The 11936-nt window shown below is 36.0% G+C and overlaps 1 protein-coding gene across 1 annotated transcript; it reads left to right on the top strand.

The window, feature by feature from the left end:
• Window positions 1-1316: 1316 nt before the first annotated feature.
• Window positions 1317-11672, top strand: LOC121429426 (ragulator complex protein LAMTOR4 homolog). The gene is made up of 4 exons (XM_041626412.1): window positions 1317-1510; window positions 4460-4543; window positions 8866-8983; window positions 11545-11672. The coding sequence occupies exons 1-4, from the start codon at window positions 1508-1510 to the stop codon at window positions 11640-11642; spliced, it is 303 nt and encodes a 100-aa protein (XP_041482346.1). The 5' UTR covers window positions 1317-1507; the 3' UTR covers window positions 11643-11672.
• Window positions 11673-11936: the final 264 nt, after the last annotated feature.

The following is an 11936-nucleotide window of genomic DNA, read 5'->3' as shown; positions in this document are numbered from 1 at the left end:
TTGGCTCTTATCCACTCAGTAACATTAATAAGTTCAGAATTAATAATATCAACTAAAGTTTGTGGATTCTGATGAGAAAAAAATAAGGTCGAATCATCTGCAAACAAGATAAGGGATAATATTCGGATGATCTACAGAAATCATTTATATAAATTGTGAAAAGAACTGAGCCGGGTCTGGAGAAAAGAGTACGTTTTAAAACTCGCGTTATTCCACAAGAATAAGAATATGATAGGGTCTTATGTTAGAAGATTTTTTTTGCGTATTTGTTTTAATGATTAGGTCTGGACTAAAGACAATGCTCTAAACTTCTTTTTAAAACATTTCTTAGGTTGAAGGATTGTTTGGTCTTAGATTTTGATTTTTTTATCATTACTATTAGCGTAATTCCCGTTCAATGCCACTGCATGTCCTTAAAATGTCTCTAATAGGTCAGTATACCTGGCAACTGAGCGCGCTCCCAAAGTGACTTGAATTTTTTGCTGGTGCCGGCCTCCCCCCGAATGCCGTGACCCACGGTACGCCACTGTTCATACACCAAATCAAACACAGCTAGAATATACTTTTTGTTAAGAATCTAAACAGAATATGAAGCAAGACCTAGTTTTTGAAGAATGGGACGATGTTAATAATGAAGTAAATCCCAATATTGAATACAATAACTAAAAAAACAATTATTATGAAAAGAATATATCCCTATAGGTAAAGTAAAAAACCACTGTAACAAACCCCCAAATCCTTGGATAACGAAAGTTTTATTGAAGTCTATATAGACACGTAATCACCTATATATATCACTTACGCAATCCAACTGATGATTATTTAAATGAATATAAAATGTAATAAATTAACAATATTAATTCGAATATCCCGGGGGCACTTTACTAATAAAATAAACGTTGCCAATGGAAATACAAATACAATTTGTAAAGTTATCAAAGAATTAGTGTTGGTTACAAAATCACACCCCCACCTAATGATAAAATCACTCGCAATAGATTTGAGATTCTTGATCCCATTACGTCATTTTTTAGGTACAGGTTAAAAGGGGGATTCCCGGTTCCCATTAGTGGTGTGCGCCTAAAGAGATTAGTTATTATCATAGAGATATGTACTTAATTAGTATACATCTCTATGGTTATTATTACTCTGCGTGTTTGCCCATTACCAACTCAACGCTGTGGGGCGCCCTTCCTGAGCGTTTCATTGGCTCTATTGCTTGTGTACTCTATGGTACAACCACAGAGAATCTCTATAAAGATACTTTACTCGGAGTCACCTGACCAACCTTAACCATATACCTGATACCGCGCCGGTACAGCAACTTGCTGAGCAAGTAGTAACTTTGTAGCTACTAGTACTAGGCTACTACTAGTTCCGTAATTCTGTAAAACTGCATATTTATTTATTGAAATCTGACTTTCTGACGAATATTCACATCAGCATCTATTTCAATTATAATTTGGCAACAGTTTTATTGAATAAAGGGCGGACAAATATCAAAATCATGGTAAGTACTAGTACGATACCGTAGCCGTAGGCGGGGATTCCCGTAGGCCTAGGGCCTAGCCCTAGGCCTAATAATTGAGTTTAGTTTGACTGTCATTCAAAAAACAGTAGGGTACCGTAAGGGCACTAGTATTCAACCCGTTTGGAGAGTTTCCTCAAATATATAGAAACATAGAATTTACCTGAATTTCAGGCCCGTCTTATTTCTAAGAGCAAATGCTGGTTATTCGTTTTCCGTTATTTTTTTCTTCAACCAGTCAACTGTGTGCGCGGGTAATCGAGTTATACGGTGACGGTTTTTTGCACTAGTATTCAACCCGTCTGCACTAGTATTCAACCTAGCGATGAAAAATGGTCCTGTCTCTCAATCTGCCCTTGTCCCATCCGACTATGGACTAGACCATTTGAGATGAGACCAGACAGGGAATTAATCAAAGCCAGAGACTTACATAGATCTAGATCTAATATACCAATATAAACCCTTTTGAGATTTGCTATCTATCCTCACTAGGTTGAATACTAGTGCAATTCAGTGCAAAAGGCCATCGGCTCATAATTCGATCCTACGCGCATACAGTCGACAGATTGATAAAGAAAATACCGACAACAGATTACCCTGGAAATAACAAAGGTATGAAATTAAGATAGTTTCCATATTTCTAAATATTTTTGGAAATATGTCAAAATCTTTGAATTATGCCGGGTTGAATACTAGTGCCCTTACGGTACACTACCGGTACCGGTGCGGTAGTCATGGTAGAATTTAACCCGGCCCAGGCCAGGGGCCGTATTCTGAAGAGAAATATTCTTGTATCTTCAGAGTTATGATGGGGTGTCCAAACTTCGCGCACTTTTCAAAAATATTTATCAGGCAATTTATTTTTCACAAAATATTCATAATTTATACAAAACCAATTCACTAAATAGTTACCACATTGACGGCAAGATCGTAAACTATAAAATCATAGACAAAAATGTAAAGTAGGTCAAGGGGTTTCGCCGGTATCGCAATCTCAAAATTCTATTCCGATCGGTGAATGCGGGCTGTGCTGGAAAACCTTTCAGAAAAAGTGTGACCTAACTTCGCGCACCAAAGATTTTGTGGAGATTTAAACAAAAAGTCAAGCTCAAAAAGTGAAATATTTACACCAGATTGATGGCAAAATGCTATAGAATCGGTTAGTACCACATTTAATTCACATTTTTGATGATTTCTGCTTGCAAAAGGGTGATATCGTGATGCATGTTGATTTCTTCAAAACGGGCGCTAGCGGTGACAAATTTGCCGATCTTTTGCCAATATTTTCATAAATACTGAAATCATCCTTAAGAAAACTTTCATCAAAGGGTAATTTTAGGTCACTTTTCACGTTGATGATGTCAGATTTTAAGGATATTGGCTAGTTTTTGAGATAATGACCGTCCGCGAAGTATGGACACGCGCGAAGTTTGGACTCACTGCCATACAATAAAATATGTATTCCGAAAATTCTTGTATTTCTTGTAAATTTTCTTGTAACTTTCGCTCAGCGCGCATGATGTCAGTGCTAGAAATATGCGCAAAGTTAAAAACGGCATAGGCCTAAGTACGGTATTGTTCTGAAATGAAAATTCTCTTATCTTTGCATTCTCTTCCTTGGAAAATACAAGAACATTTACAAGAGGTAGGGGGCTATGGTTGTTGTTGCATGCGATATTTGTTCGTCTGAAATAATAATTTCTTGCTGCATCCCGCTAGAACATGTTTTACAAAAGGAGACGTCAACGGATTGGTAGACAAGCAATTTGAAATTGGGTTTTCGAGACGATGAATCTCGAATCTTTTCAGACTCAGAGAAAATCTGTCTTTGAGAATAGCCACGTGTATTTAGCACAGAAGTGCACAAGCGTAAGCACCGGGGGCGCAAGGATATTACGCCTTATACCTTTTACCCGAGATTCTGGAAGAATGCTGATGATCCCAGCAGTCGTGCTTCCAGTTCAAGTCCTTCATCCTTCTCGTAAGTTAGGTATCTTCACAGCAGTCTAGCTTGGAAATCTGCACCGTCCTCAACATTAGTGTGATTTATGCATCATAGGGTGAGCAGTACCGCTGGTCTGCCCACACCTTGTCTAGCCTTATTTTGAAACTGTTCACCGTCTGAGCAGTGACTACCTCTTCGGGCAGCGAATTCCAGTCTTTTATGATACGCTGGCTGAAAACATCTTGTCTGATCTTCGTCAAGCATCTGGGTTTTGAGAGCTTCAGACTATGCCCTCTTGTTCTTGTGTTGCCTGTTGCATACACAAAGAAAGTATCACCTGGAATGCGTTCAAATCCATGGATTATTTTGAACACCTGTATCATATCTCCTCGTCTTCTGCAGTACTCAAGAGAAGGAAGATTGAGTGCTATTAATCTCTCTGTGTATGTGCAGTTTCTGATGGAATAGATCATTTTTGTTGCTCTCTTCTGTACCTTCTCAATGGCTTTACTGTCACTCTTAAATCTAGGATACCATATAGAGTTGCCAAAGTCAATGATCGGCCTGACAACAATGCGCTTCATTATTTTTTCACAAGAGACGCTTCTACTGGTTGACCTAAGCATGTAACAAGGTTAATGATTGGTTGATGATAAAATATTAGGCATGCCAGAGATACACTGTAAAATAAGGGATGTCCTTTACACAGATAAAGACAATTTTCAGAATAGCAATTTAAGAGAATTTTAGCGAGCTGTTATCTTGCTGACTTACAAGAGAAGTTGAGACAATTTTCAGAATACCATCCCAGGTCGGAGCTCCGGCCCGCGAAACGGGCCGCGCTATGCCCAGGACTCGTCCGTGTATATTTCTCATCTGGATTAAAATAAATGGCCCTTCGATAATTTTGTTTTCTTATGCATGAATGGGTTTCCCAAAATATTTCTCATTTTCATCCAATCTTTTCTATCTTCAATATTTCACAGAGTGGCCCAGGACCTCACAATCTCGATAAAGTACCCAACCAGGAGGGATACCTAATCCTCAATGATAGTGGAGCAGTCATGGCTGTAAGAATGATCCCACTTCTGTAGTCTTTTCCACTATTCCTCCTCCCATAGTGCCATGGCCCCATTTCTGTATCCCATCCTCCTTTACTTTGGGATCTTTTTTTATTTTTATTTTTATGTGAACAGTAAAATGAAGAAAAAAAGAAGAAATGCTAGTTTTGTAATCACAATTTTGAGGGAAGTTTGCAGATGAGATTTTATGGTTTGTCACAATTACCTAAAGAACTGTTTGCATGAATAATGCAACGCTGTACTCTCAATTTATTACATTGATATTTTAAAATTAAAGTAAATGATTTGGCAAAATATTCAATGTATTTATAAGCTAAAACAAGAACAAGGGATACCATAAAAACGTTCTCAAACCTTTCTGTGAGATCTCTCGAAGAAGCAGATCATTCATAGACAGTTCGTATTAAAAGTTTGCAGCTTGATCAGTGGTCTTGTCCAAGATTTTTTTAAACGTTAAGTGTAAGAAAATTGCAATGACCACAGCAGAGAATCACACAGTGTTCTTACTCTCAGCGTATGTAAATGTACATATTAGTGTTCTGAAATCTGTATGTAGGTACACAATTTGGGCAACTGTTGATTAAAATCTTACAAATGATTTCAGAGTGCCATGAAATGTTGTACAACTGGGGGGCGTTTCATCAATATTTTCGTCTGACAAGTTGTCAGATCTGTCAGAACTTTCCTGGATCGTGATTGGTTGAGAAGCATTGTTATTGTAGTAACTGTCGGATAAAACAGGACTTATCGGATAAAACGTCCGACAAGTCCTTTCATGAAACGCTCCCCAGAAATCACAAGGTGGCACCGTGGCAGTAAATCTGACAGAATAATCAAGGCATTCTTATACAAATTTTATGGCAATTCTATAAACAGAAATAATTTTGTTTTTGAGAAGGTCTAAAATATTTCTTACAAAGGCTGTAAGAATCTTTGCTGCATTTAAAAATCTCTATGAAATCAAAAAATTGAAAAAAAAGTGAGATTCGTATGAACGATCTGTTTGTTCTAAACTCAGTGACTGTAGGGGAGATTGGGGTTAGTTGGAACGCAGGGTAAGTTAATTTTCTTTTTAAACGCCTTTAAATAAATTTATGCAATACTGCCCTCAATTTATTGTCATTATCAACAATCATCCACCATATTACAGACAGCACAACAAGCCTGGTGAAGTTAGAAATGAATTTGTTTTTTCACCTTCTGAGTATTTTTTTTTCTCTTTCAGAAATGTTTTATTACCTCAGAGAAGTTAAAGTTTGCCAGTTTGTGGGTATAATAGGTCACTTGTACCAAGCTACAAAATAAGGTTATTAATATGTCATGGTGATGTCCCTTATTTGTGCTGTAAGCTTATATATGTAAATGTTGAATGGGCCTCAAGGGTTAGTTAGGGGCTATTTGGAACATGTTCCAACTTACCCCAAACTTAATAATAATAATAATTATTATAATTATCATTATTATTACCCCAAACTTAATTATGAATAAAAACATAAAAATTTAAACAGTATTTCACTCTTTTGAACCTACAGTCTTCTAAGCCATGCTTGTTTTGGTCTGAGTGAGCATTTAAGGCCTATTGTAGGCCCCTATATATGCATTATTAATCCTTAGCAAGCTGGCGGGGGGGGGGGTCAATTTGAGCCCCCCTCTTGAAAATGTTGTCGCTTCATGTATGCCGTTGGTGCGGAATTTTTTGACCGCACAGCTTGCTGACTTTTACTTTCAAGTCTTGCGCATCATTTCAGACCAAATTTGCGATGCCCCGGTGTGCTACATCTTCAAAATTACGCAACATTTTGTACGTACTTGTCTCACCCAAAATTGCTCAAAAATGTGATTCCATGCACAAGGTCAATGTAAATTGTGTTTTTCAACCATTCAATTTAAATTGAATGACACTCACCAAAAATGAGTATTCTACTTCTATATGGTAAATAAATTGATTTAAAGGCAAAAACATAAGAAAAACAAATTTAGAGTGAATTTTATATAAAATTAATTAAAAAATATTTTTGTCATGTAAATTTGATGTAGAAGTACATTGAAGCCCTTAGATAGATCTGCTTTAAGCTGGTATATGCATAGTTTCTCAAATGAAATTTGGATTTTAAAGCCAATTTTGTAAAATATGTTCCAACTAACCCCAATCTCCCCTGGTTTTACTGTGATTTTTGTCTCACCTGCATAGCAGAGTGAGACTATAGGCGCCGCTTTTCCGACGGCGACGGAGGCGGCGTCAACATCAAATCTTAACCTGAGGTTAAGTTTTTGAAATGACATCATAACTTAGAAAGTATATGGACCTACATAAAACTTGGCCATAAGGTTAATCAAGTATAACTGAACATCCTATTAGAGTTTCATGTCACATGACCAAGGTCAAAAGTCATTTAGGGTCAATGAACTTAGACCATGTTGGGGGAATTAATATCAAAATCTTAACCTGAGGTTAAGTTTTTGTCTCAACTGCATAGCAGAGTGAGACTATAGGCGCCGCTTTTCCGACGGCGGCGGCGGCGACGGCGGCGTCAACATCAAATCTTAACCTGAGGTTAAGTTTTTGAATGACATCATAACTTAGAAAGTATATGGACCTAGTTCATGAAACTTGGCCATAAGGTTAATCAAGTATTACTGAACATCCTAATAGAGTTTCATGTCACATGACCAAGGTCAAAGGTCATTTAGGGTCAAAAGAACTTAGACCATGTTGGAGGAATCAACATCAAAATCTTGACCTGAAGTTAAGTTTATGAAATGTCATCATAACTTAGAAAATATATGGACCTAGTTCATGAAACTTGGACATAAGAATCAAGTATCACTGAACATCCTGCATGAGTTTTATGTCACATGACCAAGGTCAAAGGTCATTTAGGGTCAATGAACTTTGGCCGAATTTGGGGTATCTGTTGAATTCCCATCATAACTTTGAAAGTTTATGGATCTGATTCATGAAACTTGGACATGATAGTAATCAAGCATCACTGAACATCCTGCGTGCATTTCAGGTCACATGACCAAGGTCAAAGGTCAATGAACTTTGGCCGAATTGGGTGTATCTGTTGAATTACCATTATAACTTTAAAAATTTGTGGATCTGATTCATGAAACTTGGACATAATAGTAATCAAGTATCACTGAACATCCTGTGCAAGTTTCAGGTCACATGATCAAGGTCAAAGGTCATTTAGGGTCAATGAACTTTGGGCGATTTGGGGTATCTGTTGAATTACAATCAAAACTAAAAGTTTGTGGATCTGATTCATGAAACTTGGACATAATAGTAATCAAGTATCATTGAATATCCTGTGCAAGTTTCAGGTCACATGATCAAGGTCAAAGGTCATGTGAGGTCAATGAATTTTGGCCACATTTGGGGTATTTGTTGAATTACCATCCTATCTCTGTAAGTGTATTGGTCTAGTTCATAAAACGTGGAAATAAGAGTAACCAAGTGTCACTGAAAATCTTGTGCGAGTTATAGTAGTTTTCAAAGTCAGCAATGCTGCTATGTTGAATCGCGTGATGCAGGTGAGACTGCCAGAGGCATTCCACTTGTTATTGAGTGTGATTATTTTGCTCTTACATTGTACACTTGTATCAAGGAGAAATATGGGATAGGCCTATGCATGCACTACATGTAGGAAATGTTGTGTACTTTTGGAACCGTGTACCCAGGGGTCACAATTTTGATCCCAAAATTGCACAAAACTAAAAGGTAAAAACTCGGCGAGCAATGCATCTGCATGGCAGATTTATCTTGAAAAATGTCCGTCCCCTGTTGGGGTTAACTCCCAAAATGGATTGATTTCAGAATAGTGTGAATTTTTTTGTAAATAGTTTGATGTGAAAACTTTATTTAATACCATCAATTTTATTGATTTAGTCATGGTTTATGTTGGCCACTTTTTATTTATGATGGTAAACTGGGCAAGGTCAGAACCAACGAACAAATAAAAAAAAACGAGACATTACGAACATGTAATATGCATTTCCAATGGCCGATTCAAAATCAGTGGCACAAATCTTTATTTTAATGGACTCTTGAGCACTGTTACGGTTTGAGTTGCTATTGTTGGTACATGTACATGTAGATAACAACCAACTTAATTAAAATTTTACTTTATGTACAAAATGTAAAATCTGTGTCAGTAAGTAAAGAAAAATATAGAATAAAAGTTGAGACATATTACAAGGAGCAGAACATTTTTGAATGAAACTTTTGAGTGTTGATATCTTTTGAGCATTTGGCACTTTGAACTGAATCAAATAATACCAGTATCTATTTTACTTTGATATGCTAGTCATCTGGGGATCTTGAGAATGATGAAGCTACTGCTGCTACCATAATAAAGATGATCAGGCTAGCATCAAAAGTAAATATTACATCAGACAACTCACAATCCTTCAAACGACTCTCAGGTATGATTGAATGTATGGAAATCATTCAGTAAACATACATGTAGAACTCTGTGAAAATATAGTATGTTTTTTTATTTTATGTAAAACCATAATTTTGTGTTTTATTGTTTTATTATTTGTTCTTTTTATATAAAATAATAATTATATGTGTTTTACTGAATCATCTACATGTATAGACATAATCAAAGAATGTGTACTGTACATGTTTTCAGTAGCTTGGAGATTACTAAAAACAAGTGAGAAAAGGACAAGATTTTTTTCCCTCAATTTTAAACTTGATTGATTTTTGATAGAGGAAAATAGAAGAAAAAATGGAAAAAAATGAAGAGCAAAAACTTGGTTTATAATCAACCTTGATTTCTATGAGACATTGGACTCACCAAAATGAAAACTGAGTCCAATATCCATGCACATACATATACATCGCGTCCCCCCAAAAAATGTCCCTCTGACATAGGACTGAATGAATTCTAAAATGTGGTAGGATTGTCAAAGAAATGTTCATGAGTAGAAAGTTCATTTCATGTTCTAACTTTTATGAAAATTTCATTGGTCGCGCTTCAGTGGTTTTGAATACACACTCTGTTGCGTAACAGTGGTGCATTTTAGCTCATTCCAAGTTTGCAGCATTGATGCATTTCTTCATTGTCTATGGCATGTTAACCCGCATTCTTACATCCATGATCTGAGCAGGGATAATTCCTTAATCATATCTAGGCTCATCAAATCATAAACTTCAGCATGTTCAGAAGGACAAGAAACATAAAAAATTAAGTTTGTTTGATGATTAATCAGTGCACCAACTTGAAAGAAAATGTGATTGATGGATGAGTAAAATAAGCTGAAAAGGGGGGAATCAACAAGTTAATCACCCTTTGCGAAAAGGAACTATACCAAAGATAATTTTGACTTTTTTCTTTTAAAAAGTTGCACTGAATTATTGAACTTGACCTCAGTAGCTAATTAACTAAAAAAAAAGTAATGAAAACAAAAATGCAGTATTGTTGGAATTATGCATGAAACAGACATGACCCGTTGTCTCAATCATTGTGCATCTCCCGTTTATCAAACATGAAATGAACTGTCAAATACTGTTTTTGCCCTTCTGAACATGCTCAAGGTTGTGATTTGATGAGCCCAGTTAATAGATCCATGGATTTCCCTGGTCAGATCAGGGAATTCTTTGGTCAGAACAAGGAGATAGAGGTGATATCTCCTTGGTCAGAATGGTCAACGAGGGTTGATATGCAAGAAAGTGCAGAACACAAAGCAGTGTTGCATGCATATAAACTTGGAATGGGTTGAAAAGCACCACTGTTACATAATAGATTGTGTATTCAAAACCACTGAAGTAAGACCAATGAAATTTTTATAGAAGTTAGAACATGAGATGGGCTTCCTATATCCATACATTTCATTGAGAATAATTTTTATTTTTGGAAGTTATTAAGCCGCATATCAGAGGGACATTTTTTTGGGACGCGCTGTATAGAATGCATTAATTGGCTGAACATTGAGCAAGCCCAAATCTACAAAGGTGTTTTGAATTTGTGGTTAGAAACCATGGTTTATGCATATTCTATGCATCGATTCAGCATGTACAAAATGAAATCTTTACCAAGGTTAAGTTTTTGAAATGTCATACCTTTGAAGGTATATGGATCTAGTTCATATTTAGACATAAAAGTAAATCGAGCATCAGTGAAGATCCTGCATGAGTTTCAGGTCGCATGATTAAGGTCACTTTGTTGAGTTGCCATCATACTGTTGAAAGTTTATGGATCTAGTTTGTAAAATGTAGACATAAGAGTAATCAAGTAACATTGATGGTCTTTTACAAGTCTTTGGTCACACAATCAAGGTCAAATATCATTAAGGCTCAATGAACATAGTATTTTATTATCATATGAATGGTGCTTTTTGTGAATAATTATTCTAGAGTTCTTTTCAAAGTTAGCACTGTTACTAAAGTAACTTACTATATTGAATCGCGTAATGCAGGCGAGACTGCTAGATGTGCTCCACTTGTAAATCAGCCAACAAATCTTTATCTGTCCTTTGCATACAATCACCAGTATCCAGTACTTATGGGTTGAGCGCTAAACACAGTTAATTTTGATAATCTGCTTTCTTTAAAACAACGTGCTCATCAATGTGTAGCCTCAGTAACAAACATCAAATTAGCATCCTGTTATAATATAAGATCAGTGCAACAAATCATTTAAATCAATAATAAATTTCCTTTTTTAATTACTACTGATAGTAAAATATGCTCCCATAAAGATAGGCTGGTGACTAAGGCAGTTCTAAATATTCCAATCATAGTCCTTTTAATCCAAATTGGCTGGTAAAGATTCTTGAAGAAAATTCCTTTGGAGAGGCTTCTTCTCCTCAAATTATATTCCTCAATACATTTGAATAAATTGAAAGCTTTAATAATTGTTGAATTGTTAAAAATAATTTAATAAAATTTAAAAGAAAGAAAAGGAAGAAACCTATTAAATTTGCTATTCAAAATGTTTTTTCTTGAAGATGTATTTCATTATTTTCTTTTCCTGCAGTGATTTTTGATGACTTCCTGTATATAGCCACAATATCAAGTGACAAGGTCTACATTAGTAAAAGGAAAAATATTCCCAAAGAACCCGTTTTGGCATGATAAAAGAACCATTTGATGCATTACAAGGTTTGTATAAAGGATGTACCTCTTTACATTTGTTCAACAATCTATTAAAGGGAAAGTTCACCTTGCCTAAAAGTTGATTGTATTGATAGCAGGGAACAAACAAACAAATCACCATCAGTAAAGGTGATGGTCCAACTATTTTTTGAGGGAAGCTGGGTGTAGCTATCTTTTGAAGCGAAGCTGAGGAAAGATAGTGATAACAAGTACATTCATCTTGCCGAGGAAGTGATAGTTTGCCTCACTACCTGCAATCAAGAGGTGATTATA

The sequence above is a fragment of the Lytechinus variegatus genome, chromosome 16, assembly GCF_018143015.1.
Source record: "Lytechinus variegatus isolate NC3 chromosome 16, Lvar_3.0, whole genome shotgun sequence".
Lineage (NCBI taxonomy): Eukaryota > Metazoa > Echinodermata > Echinoidea > Temnopleuroida > Toxopneustidae > Lytechinus > Lytechinus variegatus.
Note: the sequence above shows the minus strand (reverse complement) of the source record. Positions and strands in the feature narration are given on the sequence as shown.